The following is a 26,096-nucleotide window of genomic DNA, read 5'->3' as shown; positions in this document are numbered from 1 at the left end:
GTATGACTTAAGTAATCAATAAGGATTGTAAATAGACTTCTCCTTCCCTTTGAAGGAGGGATGTGTTTTTTAATTAATCCAACTGTGATGCTGGAGTTTTAAGAAAACGAACTTTCAGCTCTGTTTGTCCCATTAGTCTTTGTTGAGAGTGAGTTTAATTTAGAAAGTCTATAGTGGAATACTACCTAGAGTATTCAAGATATTTACTTTGTTAAATGACTGTGTAGGTATTTACCTAAGGTCCTTTTGTGCAGGGGGATCTGCTACCACCGAAAGTGTCAAATTAACTAATTTCATGGGAAGAATACAGAAAGTGTAAATCCCCACGTCCCAAGACCAAGAGACTTGTTAGGGCATCAATTACTACTCTCTCCCTGCGACCCTGACAACCTCCTGTCACAGACACACACAAGCACATAGGCACACGCACGCACACACACACACACACACACGCGCACGCACACACGCGCGCGCACGCACACACACACACGCACCACATTATACACACACCTCTCTCGCTAACACACCCATGCATCCCGCATGCATATATATATATATATATATATATACACACACACACGCACACATACACGCACACACACATACTGCGCATACACACACACAGCTGCCCCATTATGAGCCCAGGGTCATGTAACTGCGTCAAACAGCAAGTGACCAAACAGCCGGCGTGGGAATCCTAAGATCCGTGGGGCCTTTTTGAACTGGTAAAGTCCACCCAACTGGCCCATAATGAATAGATGCTGACAGGAATTAAGAGCTTGGTGCTGCTAACCAGTTTCAGTTTACAGTCTGGCAAGGGGCGGGGGGGGGCGGGGCAGGGGGCGAGGGCCGAGGGGCGGGGGTGGGCGGGGGGGTGGGAGATAAAAGGGGGAGGAGGGGTGAGGAAACCAGAAGGAGAGCGAGAACAAGGGAACATTTCGGGGTCCCGGCCTTGTCCCCGTCTCCCTCCGCCCCCTCCCTCCCCCGTCCCCCCCCCCCCACCCCGCCCCCGCCTCCTTCTCCCCCCCCCTCTCTCCGTCAGCCCGTGGAGGGCAGCGGACCGGGACTCTCCCCGATTGGTCCACCTGCCGTCTGATCCGGCCGGCGGCGGCTTAGCCCCCGAGCATGTGATACTCTCTGGTACTGAGAATCTGACCACAACAAGACAGCTGGATGAGGGGTGTGTGTGTGTGTGTGTGTGTGTGTGTGTGTGTGTGGGGTATCTACTGGACACTGACCTCCCTTACGAATTCCACACCTCACCACACCTCGGACCCACGCCTCAGACCGCGCGTTCGCGGCTAGCTAACGTAATGCATTACAGCTGGGGTAACTCAATACAATCAAGCCGCCGTGTATTCAAGTTCGGCATGGCGTTGTGATTGGTCCAGTATGCTCGGATAGTCTTGACAGCATTCGTCGCTGTACTTAACAGACACAGCGTCCAAAAGTGGTTTCACTGGAACGTGGTGTATGGGGGAGGGGGAGGGGGGAGGGGAGAGAGGGGGGGGGGGCGAGGTACGGGATGAGCCCAGGCCGTGATCTATGCACATTATACACATGACTGTGTTTTACTGCCAGCTATGAAAGACAGTCTGGGACGTGGACGCACTTGGGTGACAGTCCATCACTCCTCTTTGAGCGTGTGTGTGTGTGTGTGCGTGTGTGTGCGGAGTGATGTTTGCATAGAACAATCTTTAGGGTCACCTGACCCCTGGCTTCCCTTTTCATTCAATAACCATATCGACCCCTCACTAACCTGAAGTGCATTCCTTGCAAAGCGCCTGTTTTCCTTTGTATCGCAGCCAGGATGTGTCCGTCCTGTGTGTGTGTGCGTGCGTGTGTGTGTGTGTGTGCGGGGGTCACTATTTTCGGCCCCTCACCTGTCAGAGGGGGTGTGCTTCTTTCTAGTGAACGTGTCAGAATGGGCGGGATGGCCGTCAGTGCCAAAGGGAGATTAGGAGGACCCTTTTTTAGCTGGGAAAAAAAATCAGTTGGTACGCATGATAGCTCCTCTTTCAGAGCAGAAGGGGTCCTTGCCTCTCCACCGGCACTTCTGAGGGCTACTAACTCTGCGCGCCTACTGATCACTGTAAGCATGTGACAGCATTGCAGTGGGGGGGGGGACAAGATGGCTGCCCACCTGCTTACCCCGTCAGAGACAAAAAGCCTGAGCTATTTCTCCCACAACGCACTGACACCCGCCTCTTATCGCGTTTTACACTCCTTCCGAGTCTGAGCTGCCGTGTCTGGGGGGTGGGGGGGGGGGTGGGGGTCCGGGGGGGGGGCGTCATCGTGTGTTACGGGCCCCACTCGACCGCAGCCGTGGTAACCAGAAACATCTGCGCGGCAGGAGCTGACTGGGTCGATTTGGACTCCCCTGTGTGTTTGCATGGCATGTGATATCCACGGTGGATGTGTGGTGTTCAAACTGTGTGTGTGTGTGTGTGTGTGTGTGTGTGTGTGTGTGTGTGTGTGTGTGTGTGAGCTGAGAGCTTGTCCCTCAGGGTCCCTTGGCTGTCACTCGTCAGATGTGATACACCCGCTGGGGTGTGTGTACATGGACCTGTGTGTGTGTGTGTGTAAGCAGGAGGGTGTGTTTGTGTGTGTGTACGTGTGTGTGGGCAAGGGTGGTGTAAAGGGGGTCAACACCTCGTCTAATCCTCTCCTTCAGAGGAACACGCGGTAGCTAGCCACCGCGTCTGATCTATCACCTGCTGTCAGGCAGTGAGCAGCCAAACCGGGCTCTCTGGGTGGGCTCGGGATTCGGGAACCACACGGGCATTGAACACCTCTAAAGGTTCACAAGGCCGCACACATGCGTTGGCTGCGAGGCACGACTGGAAACTATGAGAGACAAATTACTAAAGTGCAAAAGAGGCTGCATGTCCTCACTTTCAGGATGTGCCGTTGTGAGTAGGATCCTGCTAGAAACTGTTAGCTCATTTAGCTCATTAGCTCTTTTTCACCTACAGTAGTAGCCTACAAAAACCATCATTTAACTAGCAGCTGTTTTTATATGACATGCGTAGAAGAAAAAGATACATATAATCAACAAAGTGGAAATAAAAACTTAAACGAAAAAAAGAACAAATAAAATACCATTAGCACTATGTCATGCACAACATAGGCCTACTAAAGCATCTTTACGGCATATTTATTTTGATGATGTAATCTCACCATTTTGATTCTGACCCAGGTCTGTTAATCAGAAGATGGCCTGATAGCCCCCCGACATGGGATATTGCCTTACTAATCTTTTGTGCATGCGGCAGGAGAAAGTAGGCCTATAGTGCGACTAGCCTGCCGATTCCTATCTGTGGTTGGGCAGACTGCTGTAGGGCGCCAAAATAGTCTAGACGCTTCCACTCATCCATTACATTAAAGTAGTGTCGGAAAATCTGTACCGGTGGCCTACATACACTATATAGAATGGGATAAATGAAGGCTATGTTAGCAAGCTAATTAGAGAGCACTAGTATTTTAGAAAAATGTGAAGTGAAGAAATTGTCCACTTAGCAAAAGTTGCTGTGAATACTTCACACGCAATGATTACTATCAGCGTATAAAAGTGATAAAATAAGTGGGTTACTCACACAGTAAACTATGTTTCTAGTCGTACTCTTTTTATGCACATATTTGCAGGCCATCAAGCTATTATAATGTTTTGGTAATTAGACAACTTAGCTCATTTGACGCGACGTTTGAAATGTTGTCATGCTTTTCTAAGATGCTAAATTCATCCTAGTAAACAATAACATCTATTGTATAAGATACTTTGATTAGACTGTGACTAAGGCAGCCATTGTGAGTTTTAGCACTGAGTGCAGGTACAGTAATGTCAACCGACGCCTACTTGAAGTTATTATTCTGAGAGGGTTTTTCCATTGGATCTTTCAACAGACTGAACTCCTCTGTAAGGGGCCAGTGATGAAGCCCTGTCCTCACAGACTCCTCCTGTCCCCCACTCCTCCTGTCCTCTCAGACTCCTCCTGTCCCCGACTCCTCCTGTCCCCCACTCCTCCTGTCCTCACAGACTCCTCCTGTCCTCTCAGACTCCTCATGTCCTCACAGACTCCTCCTGTCCTCACAGACTCCTCCTGTCCCTACAGACTCCTCCTCCTCCTGTCCCCAGACTCCTCCTGTCCCCACAGACTCCTCCTGTCCTCACAGACTCCTCCTGTCCCCGACTCCTCCTGTCCTCTGAGACTCCTCCTGTCCTCTGAGACTCCTCCTGTCCTCCCAGACTCCTCCTCCTCCTGTCCTCACAGACTCCTCCTGTCCTCTCAGACTCCTCCTGTCCTCACAGACTCCTCCTGTCCCCCACTCCTCCTGTCCTCACAGACTCCTCCTGTCCTCACAGACTCCTCCTCTCCCCCACTCCTCCTGTCCCTACAGACTCCTCCTCCTCCTGTCCCCAGACTCCTCCTGTCCCCACAGACTCCTCCTGTCCTCACAGACTCCTCCTGTCCCCGACTCCTCCTGTCCTCTGAGACTCCTCCTGTCCCCGACTCCTCCTGTCCCCACCAACTCCTCCTGTCCTCACAGACTCCTCCTCCTCCTGTCCTCACAGACCCCTCCTGTCCCCGACTCCTCGTGTCCACCTCACCGTGTCCCTGTCGGTGCTTCTGCCAGCAGACAAGAAGCCCGGATTGCAAAGAAACCCGTCCTCCTCAATGCCCTCCATTGTCCTCATTGATTTTGCCCTCACGCACGACAGACACAAAAGCACACACTCGTATAAAGCAGCACACATCCACACACACACACACACACAGCGCGCACATACACAAACACCTGACCTTGCATTAAGGAGACTGGAGATGCAGTTGTCATCCACCTCGTCAATTTACTAAATTTTGTTTACCGATTTAGATTAGCTTTTATCACGATCCCGGAGGATTGGTGCGTGCCTGCCGCCGCCCCCCCTCCCCCCCCCCCGTTCCCTCATGACCCCCCCTGGCTGAATGCTTCCCCTTCTCCCCATGCTCAAACCTGCCAGGACGGTTTCCCAGAATGCATTGATGGCGCCACCTTTGCGGAGCGACAAGGGTAGTTGGTGGCTAGCGGTTGGCGGAGGGGCGGTGGCGTCACCAACGCTAGACAGACCTCGGCAGCTGGCGCTTTATAAATCACGATCCCATGTGGAGAAGGGGCTTATTTAAGCTCCCGGTGGAAATATTAAATACATTTAGAAACACTGATATCCGCTCTCGTAAGTTCTCCCGGCATGGGGACACGCCAGCTTGTCTCTCATGGGAACACGCCAGCTTGTCTCTCATGGGGACACGCCAGCTTGCGTTGCGCACAGGGAGAGATGTTTATGTCACAGAGGGGAAAATATCACCCAAAATCATTTAGTAAGAAGGTGTTATCAAGCCCTAATGAGAGGTCTTACAATTAGCGCTATAATTCAGTTTCATTATCTTCTTAATCAGATACAGTGTATTGCCTCATTTGTTGTGGGCGCACTTCCAAGGAACATTGTCTGCTTGAGCCTGTTGATTTCTAGTTATCATCCCTCTTGACTCTTATTGGTCCAAACCCGACACCTGTAATCATCTTTCACCATGTGACTATTTCTATTTCCATGACTACATTGTGTATCTTACCCTACGGTGATCTCATTACATGAGCCGGGGGACATTCGTGTCCCCTCTCTACCGCGATCAAAGGCCCCACCGGCCTGTAAGGCCACAATGCAGTATCCGCATTGAGATCAAATGTCCTCTTTCCTCTTGATTGAATGGCGTCATTTTCAGAGAACCACCTAGGGCTCCGGACCTCCCTCCGGCGGCCGCGGCGGCACGCCCGCCGAGCGAGCCCGGGCAGAAGTGTCAAATTCCCTCAGCGCTCCCGATCGCTCGCGTCGGTGGCTTAGCGTCACCTGCCGCAGACAAATACCGCAGGCAATTCTCCTCTTAAGTACGCGCTAATAGTTTGAGCTTTATTTCTGCGGCAACCTTGTTTATTTTGGCCCCGGGGACGAAGCAGCGGGACCCGTTTCTGGGGATGGATGGAGACATCAGACCGGGGGTGGGGGGAGACGGCGGCCATCGGAGAGGGGGTTTATAAATAGGACGGTTACAACGGGACAATAGCAGACAGCCATGCCGTTAAAGGTGAGTTACAGTATATTGGTGGAGGCCTCGAACCCGACACACACTCTTTCCCAGCTAACTAGATTCCAGTTAGCTGCTGGCCGACTCAGTCACAGACACAGTGTATCTAAAGGTTTCGGCATGCTTATTTTTCCTTCACACCCCTTTGAGTGACGGCTACACCTGCAGGCTCTACTGTATTACAATAGGGAAATAACATGAACCTTTCAGTTTATTAAGCTGGGATGAACCACCCGTACCAGCTTGTTTGTACGAGCTTAAAAAATCACACGCAGAAAAAAAATGGGGGGAAAAAAACGAATCTGAGCATAAAACTCAGAACAGTTCCAGCAAACCACAAAAAAAAGAATCCACCTGATCCGCCATTGGCTAGATTTCCCCAAGGAATTCCATGCGGCCCCCTCACCGAGGAAGAAACACAACACATGCAGGAAGTGCGATGGGATGTTCGGAAAGCATTTAGCAGATCAATATACCGGGAGGGAGGAAGGGAGTACGAGAGAGAGAGAAAGAAAGAAAGAACGAAAAAGGGAGACAGAGAGAGGCAGAGATAGAGAGGGAGAGAGAGAGAAGGAAAGAGGAAGAAAGAAAGAAAGAAAAAGAAAGAAAGAAAGAAAGAAAGAAAGAAAGAAAGAATGAACGAAAGAGGGAGAGAGAGGGAGAGAGAGAGGGAGAGATAGAGAGGGAGAGAGAGAGAGAAAGAGGAAGAAAGAAAGAAAGAAAGAAAGAAAGAAAGAAAGAAAGAAAGAAAGAAAGAAAGAAAGAAAGAAAGAAAGAAAGAAAGAAAGAATGAACGAAAGAGGGAGAGAGAGGGAGAGAGAGGGAGAGAGAGCGAGAAAGAGCGAGAGAGAGAGTGAGAGGCAGAGATAGAGAAAGAGAGAGAGAGAGAGGCAGAGAGAGAGAAAGAGCGAGCGCGAGAGAGAAAGAGAGACAGGACCCAGAGGAGCGAACCCTCAGGGGATGGGCCCGTGCTTTTCAAGAGTACTGTTACACTTCTTCTATCTCAGAGAGAGACGGGCCCCGGGGCCATCGACCCAACTCAGCACATTTCCTGCCCGGCGGCGCTGGGCTCCGAGAGGGCTGTGGTGAAGAGGTAAGCACTGGGGATGATGTCACAACAGTGTCTCCCTTTCGTCTGCAGCCGGGCTGTCTTATCTCATCGCCCATCGCCGTCCTGCGGCTCGTCTCCGCCGGCTTCCGTTAGCGAGGAAATGAATCGGTTGTAATTAATGACAGCGGCTCCGCTGCAGCTGTTGCATCACCTTCGAAGCCCGCGTCCGACGTTAGAGAACCGACGAGGTTCGTTTCTTGATTTTTGACGGGCGCCGGCGGTTAGAGCTGACGGGCGCGGGGGAGCCGAGGGGCTACACCGGATAGGACGGTCCGGCGATGATGTCATAGATGAGACACAGAACCACGACAGTATGTAAGAGATAGTAAGGTTCGAGTTCTACATTAAACACTGTTTTCTGGACAATCTTTATGACGACATCATCGGCCAATAACTCAATTCTTTTCAAGGCCTCGGTCCGATACAGAGTCCAGTCCAGCCAAGTCCCTTCACAGTTTGAGTACTTGAGTACTACTGAAGCAGAACGAGCAACAACCAGAGAGACGGACACTCACCCTCCTTGAGCATGCCCACTTTGAGACACTTCATGAAGCGGCAGGCCTGGCAGGACTTGCGTCTTCTCTTGGTGATCTCACACTCGTTGGTGGCCGGACAGCTGTATTCGATATTCCCTGCAGTAAATACATACCACAAATATAAACCTTATAAGACCAACATATTTAACATACACGGTGCATCAGAAAGTCCCTAGGATGAGGGTTAATGGGGGTGATAATTATTGCGCAATGCTTAGAATGATGGGTAAATATTTGGTGAGTGATTTCCATCTGCATGCATACAGTACACACACCCATTCACTTGAAAGCACACACACACACACACATACATTCACTGGAACGCACACACACACACACACACCCATTCACTTGAACGCACACACAGACACACACACACACACACCCATTCACTTGCACGCACACACAGACACACACACACGCACACACACACACACACACACACGCACACACACACACACACACGCACACACACACACACACACACACACACACACACACACACACACACACACTCTACACCCCCAAGGTGACCTCGAGTGACATTCCTGAAGGAGAGGAGGGTAAAGTGGCGTTTTGATGGGACATGTAAAAAGCATGTCCCCGCCCTCAGCGTCCCGCCTCCATTTCACATTCAGATAAATTAGCTTCATTAATGCAGGAGGTGCTCTCAGCTAGGCTCAAAACGACCTCATCCACCCCCTCCTTCGCCTCCTAAAGGATGATGGTTAAGCCTCCTTCCTTCAGAGGGACGACCAGGACACGGACACACAACGGAACACTACGCGATGTTCTTCGACACGCTCAGACCCTGCTGTGATTGGTGCAAAACTAACGCCCGGTATTATGTCCCAAAGACATGATGCATTATTCAAATCTGTCTCGACAGATCTTGGCTCACGATGGAAAATAATTCCGTTGCAACATAATCATAGCGTCCCCCCCCCTCCCCACCCCCCCAAAAAAAAAACAGCCAGAAAAGCAGATATATCTACTTCAATGTAACAAAAGGATGAATCTCTTTTTCCCCCAGTCCCTGCGAGTTCCGGTAGAACTCGTAATGTACTCCTGAAAAGTTGACGTGACCTCAGAGAATCAATGACAAAAGTCTACAAAGTCCACAACCTTTGATTGAGCGTTTTAAGCAATTTCCCCCAACGCCACAGATGTATTAATGGTACCTAAAAACAGCAACCCAGGTGCCATATAAAGCACTTCTGCCCGTGCCCCCCAGTTGGTCAAGGAGAAGGTGCCAACATTTGTCAGGATCCCTGGCATCAAGGGTGGCATTGAGGTCACGTGCACAGCATGGGGGCGGTGGCATCATGCCAGGTGGTTGGCAGAGATTGCCGACAGAGTTTGTTAAGAGAGGTCTAAGCAGAGGGAGAACGAGTCAGTTAAGCAGGGCTTGAAAAGACTACGAGGGCTTTCTAAATCTCTCTGTTCCTGTCTGACTTTGATAGGAGGAGACATGTATAGTAAATTCAGGACCAAAAATCTAACACCTTTAGAGCCAGATAGAACCTCTGGATTAAAATTGAAATTAATTGGACGATTAATTGAAAGACCACAATGCAATATAATCTAATACCTCCACTAGAACAATAGACATTATAAATGAAAATACAAATGAACACACCTGATAATTATATGAAATCCAACCTGGATTGTCAGGATGTTTTCTGCAGCCTCTGTCCCCTACGAGGACGTCTTGCTCTAACATCCTTCTTTAACCTCTCCTATTTTCCCTCTAAATTTTGATATATTATTATGCTATGCTATTATCTCCCCTCCCATCTCCACTCAGGCTGGCCCTCTCCTTGTCCCCCTCCATTGCGAGGCCAGGACCCCCTCACTTCCTGATTACCATTCCATTAACGGGCCTCCTCCTTCCCACGAGTGCCCCTCGTTTGTCCCACTCTCTGCTTTAGAGGACTTCTCTCTTTCCTGTCCCCTTCCTCTGTTATTGCCCCCAACGACACGTGCCTGAGCTCCTAATTGGCCTCAGTCTCCATCCCTGGAGGGGCAAGAACCCCCCCCCCGCCCGCACCCCCCCACCCACGATCTCCCCTCTCGCTGACTTTCTCCCAATGAAAAGCCTGGTTCTTAATTACACTTGCCCCAAACGCTGATTGTTATTGACTGAATGCTCCCGGTGCTCGGCCAGAGTGACGGACAGATTAGGTCCATTACAAGGTTCCGTCCTCCACGAAGGAGAACACGGAAGGAAACGGGGGATTAGTGGACGGATAACGCAAATCCCCGTCTGAGAACCACGCCTGGATGTCCATCGTGTGCTCCTCTCGCCGTCCGCCCCTAATCAAGCACCTTTTGTCTTTGAGATTATTACTGTGTGTCTGGGACTAACAACATATCATAGAAATGAACAGTAAATTATGAAATCATGGATTGTATATATAATGCCGGGATATTTCTAATTCCGACAGAAATTCAATTGTCTTACATATTCCACATCATTATATTGCTAAACCTTTTATTAAAATAATGTATTGTTATACTACTCTTCCTTAGAATGGATAGATTATCTCCGTTCAGTTTTAGTCAGAAAGGCTGAGGATAAGCACACAATTTCACATCTCAATTTCTGAGCTATTATCTCTGTTTGACAGATTATTCTAGAACATTACATACACAGCAAAGTGGGAGCCAACAGGGCAACTCAGACGCAAACACAGCAAACATAATGCCCATCAGATTTAGAGTCTAGGCCTAATGCCCTCACTAGACACTCGTAATCAGCGCATGGTATTAGTCCCCTGGGAATGGAACGGGCATCAGCGCACGCATGCCACCCAGAGAGCTGGTTTCACCTCACTGTGTAATATGGGTTTCTTGTTATATCTCAAAGTTTGGGGTCACGTTTGTTAAAATATGTTCATATAAATCATGTAATTTGTTGAAAATATTTTTGATGTACGTTGATAATAAGATACATTGTAAAAAAAAAATCTTAGATTTTGGGTTTTTATTTTTAATTTGCTTGATTGAATTTAGATTTATCCTTATCAGAAACTCACACCAGTGCGGTAATAGTGGAAAGATACAATATAACTAAAAGACGTAATAGCATAAAAATACAACAGATTAGACAGAAATACTGCCTCACTGTTGCTCATGATGGGGAACTATTAGAAGGTCATACTGGTGAAAGGAGGTACAGGAAATAGAAGTACCTTGTATCGTCCTTTTGAAAAATGCTTTGCACGCCTCGCAGGACGCCACGCCGTAGTGGTAGCCCGAAGCGACGTCGCCGCACACCAGACACAGCCTCTTGGGGATGGCGTTGAGCATGTACTCGCACTTGATTGGCGAGTCGTCGACCATGCCGCCCGAGCACTCCTCGTAGCGCCGGAGACAGGCTCCGCCCCCTCCCAGCATCCCCGGGTTGAACATGGGCGGGGAGTCGAGGGCGTGCGAGCGTCCGCCGGTGCCGTTGACGTAGCCGCCGCTGGCGTCGGAGTTGGCGCTGGGGCTGGGGTGGCTGACGGTGTCGACCAGCGAGGAGGAGGGGCTGGAGGGTTCGGTTTTGATGTAGGAGCCGCAGCTGGAGGACAGGTGGCGGTCCTCAGAGGGCATTCTGGGTAGTAGCCTGGAAAACACGGGGCAAAGTCACAGTCAGTTAGCATTCAAAATGTTGTATTACATTATGTCAGTTACACACAACAAGTGAGTTAGCATTTAATTGGAAAGGACTCAAGTCCTACGGTAAGTAATCTTAAAAAGGATGTGAGGAGCTCGTCCTCAAGATCTCTCTTTCATTCCTGAGGAGATTCAGGGAGGGGCAGATCTCAGCGAGGAGGGGGAAGGGGACACATGCAGGAATCTGGTGGCGTGATTTATTGAGGATAATGGCCATAAAAAAGAAGCAAAGGTTTTTGTTCCTGTGATCAAATAAATGTGTTTTAAAGGAGGCAACACAGAGACCAAGAATTCTGCTTCTAGTTGTTACTTACAAGTTACTGACTTAATAGTAACTAATAGCATCACTAGTGAAACAGTAACGGGAAAATAATTAATCTTCTAAATAAAAATAAAGTTTTTATATTTGTAAATATTTTTACACTATTCAGGGTCCGATGTGATCACAGGGGTGTGTAACAGCGTGTGGAGGAGTATAATTGAACATTTCAAATGAGCCATTTCCTCACACTGACAGACTGACATAACGTAAAGCTTTGGACAGAAGTGTTAGTAAACTGAGATCGTTTCCCTCCCCTAAAGAAGAAAGAGTCATTTACTTTGTGCATGTGAATATTTTAAAAAGTCAGCTTTCGGGTGGGACGGCATCTCATCGGCATGGGAACAGTAGTCGTACAAAGAATGAGTGAATTAACAAATGAGCAATGAACAGATGAACTCGCAAAAGCGTTTAATGGACGAACAGGTGTTGCTCTCAGTATATGCAAGATCATGAGTAATATGTGACGAGATCGATAGTCCTGGTTCTCCCGTGGACGGTGCTGGGTTACAGTGGAGATGAGCGTTCGGGGCAGGGAGAGGGGGGGGGGTGGGGGGGCAGCGTGTGGCTCTTATCAATGGAGGCCCTCAGACTCCAGCAAAGGGCTTGAATTTAGCTTCAATACTATTACGTCAATCCCTATGCACGTGTGTATGTATACAGTACATATATGAAGTCATCCAAGCCTAGACAATATGAGCCCTCTCTTTTAACTGCTGGAGGAGATAGCCATCACCCCTGGGTAGAGATCTATCGACCGAAGCACTCCTTCCTTCCTGTTCCAGACGGTGCATGAAAAAATAAACCCTCCTCTCACAGTCCAGACATTTCTTATGCATTTTTAATCAGATTGGACTGTTAACAGTTTTAGATACTAGAGAGATACACTACATTCTGTCTCTGTTTGATTCAGAGATAATGGTTAAGAAAACGAAGTCAAGTTAAAACCAGTTGGTAATCTATTAGTACCTACTCAATTGTGAGGGTCTATTTTTCTACTGGAGGGAGATGGGAGATTGCAGGCAATCTAGTGGTTAATACATCATTCCAATAGAGGGATTCCCTATAGAATTGTACATTGTGGCATATGTAAAAAGTAGTTCATTCCTCACTTAGCACAAAGAAACACTTGGGAGATGTTTTTTTGTTACATTTAATGGAAATTTCTAATGGTCCCCTTCAAATCTGTTGGAATGAAATAATGGCATGAGCACGACCAATTCTAGTAGACAGAAATAGCTTCAGTTTCATAATTTGCGCCCTACCCCCCTTCCCACTCCCACCCCACCAACCAAACCATCCCCTCTCTCTCCCAAAACGGTACAGCGCATTCCAAGGTGGACATCTCGTACGGTTGTCCAGGAGTTCCGTTCTATACCGCGCCCCCCCAAGCCCCGCCCACCACTGCACTTTACCCCGCCCTGGTGTTCAAGTGTGGGGAGGGGCTTGCTCCCCCACGCAGAAAACCGGTACAAACTGAGCTGGCACGACTCATCGAATTGACATGAAGGTCACCGGTTTTCGCCGTTCCGCCCTGTGTCTTAGGTCCGTCTCAGAGCAATCCCGCTTCGGGCGCCACATGGCCGAGCGGGGCTCTGTCCACCCCGGTGAAGGACGACGGCGTCCATGTCGTGTTGCATACAGAGCAGGGCGCTACCCTTTTCACAGTGAGCCTTCCAGAATCGTGGCAAAAAAAAAAAAAAGCTCATGGACACGGTCTAAAATGCCACAACCCTCCAGTATGTATCAGTGTCTGCTGTTTTGCGTTCAGTGAGCAAATGCCACAGCTAGGGATTTGTACGTGTGTGTCTGTGTGTGTTTGTATGAGAGACGGAGAGTGTGTGTGTGTTTGTGTGTGCTTGCTCACCCTGGCAGTGTTGCATATCCCCCTGCATAAATCCTGAATCTTTCCTCGCTAAACCATTTAATACATTTTCCAGGCTCACTACTAACCAAAGCAAAATACCCCCATTCTAAAAATGACTCATAATCTAACGAAAGCACATTTTAACAAACCCTGATGTGGACATGAAGCCTTGTCACACATGAAGGGTTAAAATCCACCGAGGGAAATGTTATTGTTAAGGGTTAAGCTCGTATCACAACACCCAACACACATTCAAACATGAAGTGCAGAAAAACAGGCAAGGAGCCATGCATGAAATTAGTTCATTAATCTTTCTATGATAGACTGTTGTTTTGGGGGGGCAAACTCTATCAGCTTTAAACTGAGGACACTTCCTGTTATACAGATACTGTTCATCAGTAACACAGCTTCACTGGAACCGGAGGGAAATGTATGGAGGGAATAATGAAAGTTACATTTCTATTTTATTCTATCCCACAACCCGACCCCGGATAAGTGGATGACGATGGATGGATGGACATTTCTATTTTACAGTATTGGACAAAGAAGTTCAGTTGTGTTAGCGACAGTGACCGCATGCCAACACTGGCACGTTACACCCGTAAACAAAGCCGCAGAACGATGTTCGTATTTTTCAACGTTTAAATATCTCATAGGCTGGTGTACTAGTGATAACTAGTGACTGTGAAATTGATTAGGATGATTTGATCAATGATTAATCCAAAGATTAAGAAAAATAATTAAATAAAAGGAAGTGATACAGGCCTTACTGTTACTCAATTGTTGGTTTTGCACACCTTTCTACAGTAAGTTTTAAGGTGTTGGTATGTGTTTCCTGTAGGCTGCTGACTCAATGAGAAACACACACCTGGCTCCTAACGTGACATTTTTTTCTAATCATAGCACTTCTAAAAATCACACCTGGGTAGTCCAATTTGTTGTTTGCTATTAGTGTGAGAACACCACGTTTTTAATATATATTTATTTATTTATAACAATACTGATTCAAAATAGTGGCCATAATTGAATAGTGTTCTCTCCCTCTCTCCCTCTATCTCTCTCACTCACTCACTCACACACACACACTCGCAGGCACACACAGACACGCGCACGTACACACACACACACACACACACACACACACACACACACACGCACACACACACAGCACTTCCAGCATCTGGTCCTTCCAATGTCATTGCCACAAGGAGAGATTGCATAGATTTCCCACATGGATGATGTCTCCTTACCTGGAATATCAACCCCCATCTACATACACATCAACCCCCTCTGTGAAATTGCTCTCGCAGCAAAGTCAAACACACCCCTAACTGCCTTTTAAAAAAACAAGTGAAGGAGAATAGAAAAGAAAAAAGCAGTAATGACTTAAGCCGTCATTTGGAATCAGAGAGGGACTGGTGAGGGACAGTTACCATATTGATTTCATAAATAAACAGAGATGACCATCGATCCTAACGTTATTTAGCATTTCAATTACTGCCTGGAAACATAACCTTCAGAGGGGTGCGTTCTCCATAGTAACAACGCACGCTGATGATCACAGAGGAGCTCCGGTCTTGTGCAAATTGGCTTTCCCTTTTTCCCCCCCTCAAATGTGTAAACGACACAACTTTACATTTGCCTAATGACATTAGGGCATGGACTGAATATCAAGTAAGGATCAAACAGATACTGTACAATAAGCACTCCGGTCAATTGACATGATGCAAATGAGCGTGATAAAGAAGGATTATCTTCACAATGTTTTATGTTGTAGTAGGACTATTAAATTATAGACAATAACCCTCTTTCCATAGTCAGATGTAATGTGTTCCTTCCATTTGACCAATAAACCAAATCCAACTCCATTATTTAAATTCTTCAACTCGAACATCCTGCCGGTGTCTGAAGCCTGGTCTTATTTTACCCCCGCGAAACCTGGATGTAGGCTTGGATTGAATGCGGTCCACAGACAGCAGTCCACTCACACCCTGATGAATTCAAAGTCCTTGACAGTGTGCCTAAAGGATATCAACATCAAGAGGGGGGTCGTGACCCGTAATGAAGTTATTTCTCCACCAATACTGTCATGCACGCACACGCACATACAGTACACACACACACACACACACGCACACACACACACACGCCACACACACACACACACACACACACACACACACACACACACACACGCCACACACACACACCACACACACACACACACACACACACACACACACACACACACACACACACACACCACACACACACACACACTCACACACACACACACCACACGCGTTACTGTACTAGCAGCCGGCCTCATTAATAAACATGTCGCTTGGCGACTGGGAGCACAGCAGAACCAGTACTTTCCCACCAGCTGCTCTCTCCATCCATCAGTAAACTCTGAGGTTTTGGTCTCTCTCCATCCATCAGTAAACTCTGAGGTTTTGGTCTCTCTCCATCCATCAGTAAACCCTGAAGTGTGGGTCTCTCCGCAGAGGCTGCTGTTATTTAAACCCCACCCCCACCAAGTATCATTCCCTTATGGCAAAGATATCTGGTTTCTTCTTCATCTCTGGCTCAGATACGGCAGCGGAACCTATCATGTGAGGGTGCTGGTCATCGGTGAGACCAGATTAGTCGAGCTGAGCTGTGAGAGGATGGGGTGAATCATACTGTAGCAGCGCGAGAAAAAAGAAGAAAATTGGCCAACGCTCTGCGTCATTTGTCAAGGGTGACGCTGGACTCTTCATCGACAATGTCACATATTACAAACAACGTGTTGGGATGCCAACAAATGTTTGGTTCAAGAGAGATTGTAACAGGACTGGAAAACAACAAAATACGACTACGGTTTCAGAAGCTTCCAGAAATGTTATGTCATAATGTCAAGTCAAAGAGAAGTACTACTGCATACTAGGCCTACGAGAGGAAAATGTGTTCCTGTATACTGGCAACATATCACAATATGCTCCCCTCATTCTAAATCACTGGCAGGGAAACTCAAAAATTACAACAAGCATGCAACTAATGTATTTAATACCATCTCCTATTGATTGTGGTATTGAATTTGAGCTCTTATATTACTGCTGTTTCCAGTATTAACCCTGAACTTTAGCACAACACAATCTATCTGAGCTGGATCCATTTCACATAGGGGTGAGGTGGACAAACTCATGTTACATATAGGGGTTTATGTTAGGGATGCCATATAGATGAATTAATTATTTAGATTTTTAATAATGCATATGATTTGTCAAAACAGTTCTGGATGCATGGATTGTTTAATCTACAGTAAGATATGGATTTCAAGTTCATTTGCCAAGTTTGTTATTCTGCAGAATGGTTATACAAATTGAAGCAAAACTCGACACAGATATTATTCCAGTTAGGGTGTATGTACATCTTTATGTTCATTCATATTTCGCTCTTAATTCTAGTCTAAAGCTCTGTCCCTGGAAAGCAGCTGGGCTTTCTGCATGGGTACAAATATAAACAGCCCTAAAGTACAGCACTAATATGAGATATAATCATGCATAACATCGTATTGTATTGGTAATTTACTCTTTGCCTAATTAAGGTACGCTTATCTAAAACGAATAACAAATGGCTTATTTCAGGAATAGTAGATGAGTTGGGGCCACTTCATTGGGTTTCTCGTCACCCATCCTCTCCATATACGCCAAACAAAATGAACGCAATCGCCTGCAACAGCAATGCCTCTCGCTTTTGAAGCATGTTGATGACATGGCCTCGGTGGCTCGCTGGACAGTCGAGCGCTCCCTGTCCACACGCGGGAGGGATCGTATGTGGACCCCATGGTCCTCTGGGTCCAGGAGGGCTTCCTGGAACTGAACATCCGTAAGAACAAAGAGCAGTGGGTGGTGGAACAGGTTGAGATCTTTAAACCACCGGGCGCTGAGATCGACCCGTCCTTCACAGAACATGCAGATGGGTTCTCCTAAACGCCCATGTTCCTTAGAAGGTTGAAACGCTATAATGTCAGACAGGACATTTTAACAGCAGTACACCGGTCACTCATTGAACCAGTGCTCGCAGTCAGCACTGCATTCTGCTACAGCTTCCTTATAGTGAAAAGCAAGAAAAAAAAAACAAGAAAAGAAACTTCTAGAATAATCAAGCATGCAACCAAAATCACAGCATCACTCAAACCCTACTTTCAGATCTTTCTAGTCAGGCAGTAAAAAGGAAGGCAGACTCCATCCTTAAGGACCCTCCCCCCCCTCCACCACTCCTCCAGCTCCTCTCAGGCACACCCCCCCAGAGCACCTCCGGTCAAAAAGAGAATTTACAAAGTCTTTCACTCCCTCTGCAAAATATGCATTTTAATTAAGGCCAAATAGACTGTAGGATATATTATCAGTCACATGTGTTGGTTGGTTGGTTCTTTAGCAGGATTATGCAAAAACTACCAGACCAATTTTCACAAAACTTGGTGGAGGGGTGTAATGTGGACCAACTTAGAAACCATTAAATATTGGAGCAGATTCGAATCACTGGGCAGATACACAAATTAAAACAAAACTTGCCCGTTCACTTTCGCTTGTGGACTTAGGCTCAGATCTAAATCAGGTAAGAATGAGTAGTTACAGTGTAATAGTGTAGTGATGTTCATGTTCTGTCTCATTTGTTATAGTGACACTTTTTGTGTTTTTTTTTTTCATAGTTTGTAAATTTTGTTTATATTGTAATAAATGTGTCAAGGTATATCTTTTGCTGAGGTTTTATTGTACCCTTCCCTACTAAATGCACACTGATATCCTAGGGGGAAAGACAGAGAGAGAGAGAGAGAGAGAGAGAGAGGGAGAGAGAGGGAGAGAGAGAGAGAGAGAGAGAGAGAGAGAGAGACCTTGCTGCTTTCTTAACTATCTTAACTATCTGTGTCTGTCAGAATCACTTCCTCCTGCTACTTGCCCACCCTGGCATCCCACCCAGGCCGTCTGATCTGCGTTCACACATGAGCACCTGTCATAAACACCACTACCAGTTACGCCACCGAAACGCTAGCTCTTCTATGGTGCAGGTGGGCGATATTTATACTGAGGAGTGAGTTTAACCTTGTCAACTCGGTTGTGCTCACTCACTCACTCACTCACTCACTCACTCACTCACTCACTCACTCACTCACTCACTCACTCACTCACTCACTCACTCACTCACTCACTCACTCACTCACTCACTCACTCACTCACTCACTCACTCACTCACTCACCTGTAGACTTATCACCTGCCTGTAGCACTCTTCCTGTAGCACTCTTCCCTGCTCTGCCTCTCTAAATTAATTTTAAAAAGTCTGTTCCTGTTCTCTTGTTTGTGACTCTGTTCTGACACATTGCACACAAAACATTTACTGTAGTAATATATGGAGGACCAGGTTTAGCTGGAAAATGTAGTCTATCACATTAACCCCCTTCTTCCTGGTTAACTTTATCCAGTTAGCTTGCTTTCCTTTCCTTTAGCATTTTGTCGGCAAGTTTTTCAACTATTTAGCAAGATCATGCCCCTGGAACAACAAACAAGGCATCTAAGCTAACCTCCCAGCAAACACGCAACGTCAGGGAGACGTTCAGATTATGTCTTAATAACGTCCGTCGGTCCAGAACCCCATTGGTCTGCTGGACCCCTCAATATTCAAACGTCTGGCTTGGACCCCTCTAAGACGTCTGTGGACCTGCAAAACGGGTCCAATATCTGAACGTTAAAAAAAAAACATTCATTCTAAAATTCAGGCTAAAAGACGTCTTTTAGACGTGTCTTTGCTCAGTGGGCTACTTCCCTCCCACATTCAGTAGGACATGCCAGTTCTCTGAGCTGAGAAACGCTCACTGCCCAAGAGCCCCACCCTGAACAGGGGAAAGCAGAATCGTATGATGTAGGCGATTGTGATTCGCTGCGAAGACCATAAAATCACAAATTTCCCTCAGTTTTGGTTACGCCTGTCATGGAAATTTCCCCCTATTGCTTTCTTTTTCAGAATAAAAAAGTCAGGGAAATGTAGGCAGGCAGATTTTGTGATGAGAAGACAGGTGAATTTATCAGCGGCGCCGTGTTTTTACTGATGAATCGTTTGCGGGCCAGACGGGCCGCCTGGCAGCAATCACTGGATTCTTTTAAAGGACAAGGTCAGGTGCTCCATAATATCGTTTTAAGGCTGTTTGATATGGTGTCTAAATGTTATAGGTCAAAATGTGCTGCAGTGTTTGTGAGTGTGTGTGTGTGTGTGTGTGTGTGTGTGTGTGCGTGTGTGTGCGTGTGTGTGTGTGTCTGTGTGTGTGTGTGTGTGTGTGCGTGCGTGTGTGTGTGTGTGCGTGTGTGTGTGCGTGTGTGTGTGTGCGTGTGTGCATGTATGTGTGTGTGTGCATTCCAGGATGTTTGCTGGGTAAAGTACAGAGACTCTGAGTGGGTCCGTTTGGACGTACAGTGTAGCAGGTACAGTGTGACAAACAAGCCTGGTGACTGTAACAAAAAGGTCAAGGTCAAGCTCAAGGTCAACTTTATTTATAAAGCACGTTTAAAATCAACCGAAGTTGCACCAAAGTGCTGTACAATATATACAACTAAAACTAAAAAGCTCCAGGCTCTGGAGGTAAGTTATAGAGTACAGTAAACCACGCATATATATATATATACTGTACCACACAGTGTCCCATATTAAAGGAGACAGGCACCAGACTGTCCAGGACATCTAGCGAAATCATGACAGGAATACGTCAGATAATCACAGTCCCAGTTATGAGGTACACTGCAGGGGTGTGGTGATTAAAGACGTGGGTATTCTAATGGCTAAATTGCAGAAATGTTACCGTTTTTACATTAGTGGTGGTTAAAGAAGTGGGTATACATGTGTGGGTATATATAGAGGTGGAAGTAACATTGTGCATGAGAGACCTGTTATAGATATGCACTTCAGTACAGTATATTCACATTGAGAAAACATAATTGTCCATTAACTTTACATAAGACGGGAAATTGTGACATGGCTCACTTAATGACTGCAACAGTAATTACAAACCGTTTGTAAAGCCAAGACATGAAATACCTTCAAATGTTCCAAAATTCATTTTTATTTTGACCCCCATGCTCCCAAATCCTGATCACAGTATGACAAATGATAAACCTGACAAGCTTCTAAAATCGTAATTGTAAATGGATGGATCTTCTCAAGTGTGTATGTGTGTGCGTGTGTGCATGTGCTTGCGTGTGTGTGTGTGTGTGTATGTGTGTGTGTGTGTGTGTGTGTGTGTGTGTGTGTGCGTGCGTGCGTGTGTGTGTGTGTATTACATCCTTTATCCCCTGTCAGAGTGTGTCCTGTGAGGTGGGTATTAGAGGCAGTCAACGTCTAGCCCCACCCAGGCTAACGTGTTGGTGTTCTTGGGGTCAGGGTGAGGGGTATTCTGAGAAGCAGGTTCACCTAAGATGACCTCATCCCTCTGCAGAAGACCACAGGAGCGGCCCCACTAAAACCCAGGCTCACACCCGCCCAGGAGAGACACACACACACACAGGCTGAGCCAATATGAACTGTATAAGAAGTATAACAACATAACGACGTATAAATGTGTATGTAAATATTCTACTGACGCTCTGAGACTGTAGGAAGGTGCTCGCTGGGACAACATTTTTGGTGAGACTGATGTGGAGACTTGGAGACTCTTTCCACCTGAGACCAACCGCATGTGTCTGCTCTGTGGCATATATGTGTGTGTGTGTGTGTGTGTGTTGGGGATGGGGGTGAGGGGGTTCTGTACCCACTTTCTAAAATTAGTAAGGTTACAAACGAAAGAGGAAATGGAGATTACTTGATCTGACACACAACTATATTGCCACCAGGGGATTTTGATCAATCTTTTAGTAGCGATGATAGTTAAGGCTTGTGGGATAAACGGAGCATGGTGATTGGTCAGTCAGTACAGTCTAAACAGGTTAAGTCAATAATCGGTATTTGTGGTAATGCTATGTGAGATGACTTTGCAGCACGGACATACCTAAAGCTTCCACGACACGCAGGGACATAAGGATTAAGCTGTCCCATGATAAGCATGGACAAACTCAACACTATGCCCCATCCATCAATCATTCGTCCAATAAACCCCCCCCACACACACACACACACACGCGCACACAAACACACACACACACACACACACACACACACACACACAAACACACACACACACACGCATACTTGCCACAGGGTGACCTCATTGCAGACACAAACGGTAGGGCTCTCATGTAAATAAGATCTACAGTCGTTAAATTCATATTTGTCTCATGTTGTTTTACAGCTTTGTTGAGTAACAAGCCACAAGGTGGGTGACAGTTACAATGTCAGTAATCACAATGCAGTTATTGTAAATGCATTTATCTATTACACTTTCTGGCACTAATAATTAGGTAAAGTTTTCTTCTTTAAAAAAAGAATGCACAGGTATTGTTGAAAAAAATAATTTTCTAATTTAATATAAAATAACCATCTTACCACCAATTAGTTGAAAAATTGTTCAATTTCTGCCTAACCAGAAAGTAGCCTATGTAACCAGCCAATGCACTGTTTAACATTCTGTATATACTGTATACGCTCAGAAACACTGTGTTCAAACGTTAACAAAACAAATAGATGCTAATTACATTCATGGATAATAAACTCTTTTACAAGACTTTTGTCCTGTTAAAATGAGCAAAGTCTAAGAACACTGATGTTGGACAGGTGCCCTTACAGGGTCGTTAAAAGAGTCCTTACGCTATACCTGTTAAATTGAAATGCATAATTTTTATTTATTACTATTTTTATTTTATTTTAATAAAAGCAGACATTGGTACTTTAGAAACCCACATCAAAATGACTGCTATTTTTTAACAATCACTAAACTACTTTCATGAACACATTCAAGATTGCTCTTTTCTGTTAGAATATACTGTAAAATATAACAGAATGACAGACATGGTTTATGATTGTTACATTTTCAAAATGTACTAAATGCATGTACAGGATTTCTTTTTCTTTTTTTTTACAGTTTAGAAATTGTAGTTAGCTTAAAGAAATGGCATCTTCATTTTTCTCCATCTAATTTAAATGTTTCTTATGTCCATTTTTTCATGAACACACCATAAAAAATCTCCTATGCTGATTGATGTGGATTATCTAAAATTAGGTCCCAGGGAGGAATGTGATTCACAGTTGTGTGTGTGTGTGTGTGTGTGTGTGTGTGTGTGTGTGTGTGTGTGTGTGTGTGTGTGTGTGTCTTTCTAGATACCTTCTGTAAGTGTGATTCATTGAGTTGAGACACTCTTAGCCAAAGTCTCTCTGAAAAGTGCCAAGAAGTTAAAACCTCTCCAATCCTATCTGGAGTTTAACATAAAGAGGATTAGGCTACATCGACGGTTCTCCTACTGAAGACATAATGGGTTAAAAGAAAGGGCTTTCCTCTGGACACGCAAGGGTTTTTAATAGGTAAGAACCAAAAGCAGTTCTAGTCTAAGAATTGTAGTCTATTTTCATTGGACATGTCTTAAAACGTTGTGAGAATATGCAGGCATATTGGTCGCCTGCAAATTTCTTTGGTATAACAACAGATGCATTTATTTGGTCATCATTATTGTTCTCATGGATATTGATATAACAGAGCCTCTATCCCTGTCAATTCAAGATATCTTAAAATAATTTGAAGGGGTCCAAAGAGTATAATACTCTCCATGTGATTTCAAAATGAACTCTACATGTTCAGTAACTAACTCTCACTTTGTCAAAGTTCAGACCACAAAAATAGTCATCTTAAACTCAGCCAGTGAAATGTATCCCAAACACTTAACAACTGAGTTTCATTCTTTCTTTTTTTTTTTTGTACGACTAAGGTGATCATAGCGCACATGCACACTCATGCTACAGAAACTAATTTCCCAATACACACTTGCTCTCTCACTCTCGCTCACACACATGCACTTTCTCTCTCTCTCTCTCTCTCTCTCTCTCTCTCTCTCTCTCTCTCTCTCTCACACACACACACACACACACACACACACACATACACACACACACGCACTAACACACTTAGGACTCTACATGGCTTCGTTTGACCAGACCCCTATTAAAACACCGCTGCAAGCGATGGTCTGGCTATCATTCTCATTAATCTGGTGCTTGATGTTCCCAGCGGCTCAGGCTGAGCCCTGGTTCCTAATGCAGAGTACCGTGGCGGTGATCGCCTCCAGGGCCCCCTGGGGTACCCCTGCCTCTGCCAAGGTAAGGCTCTGCTCAAACCCTGAACCCTGACTTCCCATTCTGCTATTGTGATTGAGATCAAGATGATGTGTGAGGTATGACAGAAGCTCTGTGTCGGCACTAACAGCTCAGGATATTTTGTGGAGGAGTAAAATGTGTTTTTAAATACACTTCACCTATACGCTTTGATGATTTCCTCCCACGTCTAAGCAATTTTCGAACACATTATGGAAGTGAGGCAGGTTATTTCTTTTTAAGAAACAGCATTACTTCAGTATTACTGAGTTTAGAGATTCTGTAATTATTTGGATTACATTTTAATAATGGAGCTGAACTCTGAAGCGTCATCAACTGAAGATTGTTGTAAACAATAGTATCGGTTACAGTGTGTGTGCCACAAACAAGATCTGAGAACAAGTTAGACCAAACACAAACACAGGGATTAGGGGAAACTCAAGTGATCAAAAGCCATCATGCCAAAAGGGCCAATGATGTGAAGAAAAGAAATACACAAGAAGCACGCTTAGGAGAGAGGATAGGGAAAGAGATATAGGGTGAAAAAAAGATATAGGGTGAAAAAGAGATATAGGGTGAAGAAGAAGAAGAAGAAGAAGACAAAGAAGAAGAAGAAGAAGAAGAAGAAGAAGAAGAAGAAGAAGAAGAAGAAGAAGAAGAAGAAGAATAGACAGAAAATAGATGCACCTACTGGTTGTGATAGCAGAGAGGGTCCTGGATACACAGTTCAGAAACATCCATCAGTCCAGGTAAAGCATTCCAGGTGTTGGAAACGAGGAAAGAGCCGGTGGAAAGAGTCAGTTCCCAAGTCTCCACATCACCCTCACCAAAAACGCTGTTCAGGTGAACACCTTCCTACTGTAGGAGCAGTCTCCCCTCCGACCCTGTTCCCTCCCCACCACAAAATACCTCTGGCTCCACCTAACACACTCCAGTGTGCACAGGTACGTCAGGATGTGTGTGTGTGTGTGTGTGTGTATATGTGTATGTGTGTAGATATGCTGCGATATATAGAAAAGAAAGAGAGAAAGAGGAAAGGAAGACTAGAGAGATTATAGCGGGAAAGAAAGGGTAGGAACAGCTGAAGAAGAAAAGGATAGAAGAGGAAGGAGCGAGAGAAAGAGAGAGAGAGAGAGAAATGGATAGTGAGGGTAGCAGTGGTCAGAGCGCACTGAGACTGAGCGAGTCAGTGAGAGGATTGACTGTCTCCATATCAGAGGCAGGGGCTCTTTAAGACTAGGGGGGGCTTGATGGATGTGGAGCAGCTCCCGTTGGCTGGCTCCGAGGGGGCCGGACTTCCAGCAGCCAAGGGGGTTGCCAGGCGGCAATACGGGGAGGGGCCAACAGATGTCCAGTCAGGGCCCTGTCATTCACAAGGGAATTCTGTGAAGTACACACAGTTAAACAGATACAAACACAGACAGTCATGTACAGTGCTGTCATACAAATACATCCAGGAATGTTGACTACTCCTAAAAGCCAATCTATGATCATAACAACATTTTTACACATATAACAGAAGTGTGGTCCATCTACATCCTGTTTTTATCTCCACTTATCAGGGGAAAACAATATTTTTTGGGTCCGGTATTCTTATCCAAAAACAACAATCCTCAAAACACCAAAAAAAACAACCATTTATTAAGAATATTTTGCTACCTTCATTGAAAGCAACGCGATATTTTATATTTGAACGGAATTGTGGATATCCTCTCTGACTTTAGTCATGGAGGTCAGTTGCCCAGCTGTGTATGGGAAACATCTCCAATAACAGACTACACTTTGGCCACGAATGTGTGGACAGTGCTTAACGGGCTCAGCGGGAGCTTACCAGGCTAAAGCCCATCATGTCCACTTCTATCATTCCTTCTATGCAGCTAGCATTTAACAGACCCCCACTTACCACTCAGGAATGCCAAACATATGAGTCTACATTTCAGTCCCCCTCCCACTACAGGGATAGCCTCTGCCATGTCTTTAACACGTGTGACCCAGGAGAAGACGGACAAAGACGGAAGACTTTGATCCACGTGTTAATAAATGTCTATGTGTAGCGTGGCATGAATGGAAGTGGTTCAGATAGTGAACTCCCATGATTCATCAGCCCACATTTTCCTGATCAATACAAAAGCCATCACCCACTCCTATTGGTCACAGTGGTGCTGTCGCCGTGCCGCCTCGGGGAAATCGTGGTGTTTTTACATAGAAGGGAGTTAA

General features: G+C 45.9%; 1 protein-coding gene across 2 annotated transcripts in view; it reads right to left on the bottom strand.

Annotated features, from left to right (window-relative positions):
• The window catches only part of LOC311310094 (steroid hormone receptor ERR2-like), a gene marked incomplete at both ends in the record, with an annotated part of 37,400 nt that extends 12,780 nt beyond the window's left edge, over positions 1 to 24,620 (bottom strand). Inside the window, 3 exons of one of the 2 annotated variants that reach the window (XM_084439498.1) lie at positions 7,749 to 7,865; positions 10,964 to 11,379; positions 24,571 to 24,620. In XM_084439498.1, coding sequence (XP_084295624.1) covers positions 7,749 to 7,865; positions 10,964 to 11,379; positions 24,571 to 24,620 — 583 coding nt within the window. Of the gene's footprint in view, positions 1 to 7,742; positions 7,866 to 10,963; positions 11,380 to 24,570 lie in introns of those variants that run through there. The other variant, XM_084439499.1, reaches the window with a different exon arrangement.
• Between the last annotated feature and the right edge of the window lie 1,476 nt (positions 24,621 to 26,096).

This window comes from Borostomias antarcticus (genome assembly GCF_949987555.1).
Source record: "Borostomias antarcticus genome assembly, chromosome: 6".
Lineage (NCBI taxonomy): Eukaryota > Metazoa > Chordata > Actinopteri > Stomiiformes > Stomiidae > Borostomias > Borostomias antarcticus.
The sequence above is the reverse complement of the archived record's forward strand: the minus strand, read 5'-3'. Positions and strand labels throughout refer to the sequence as shown.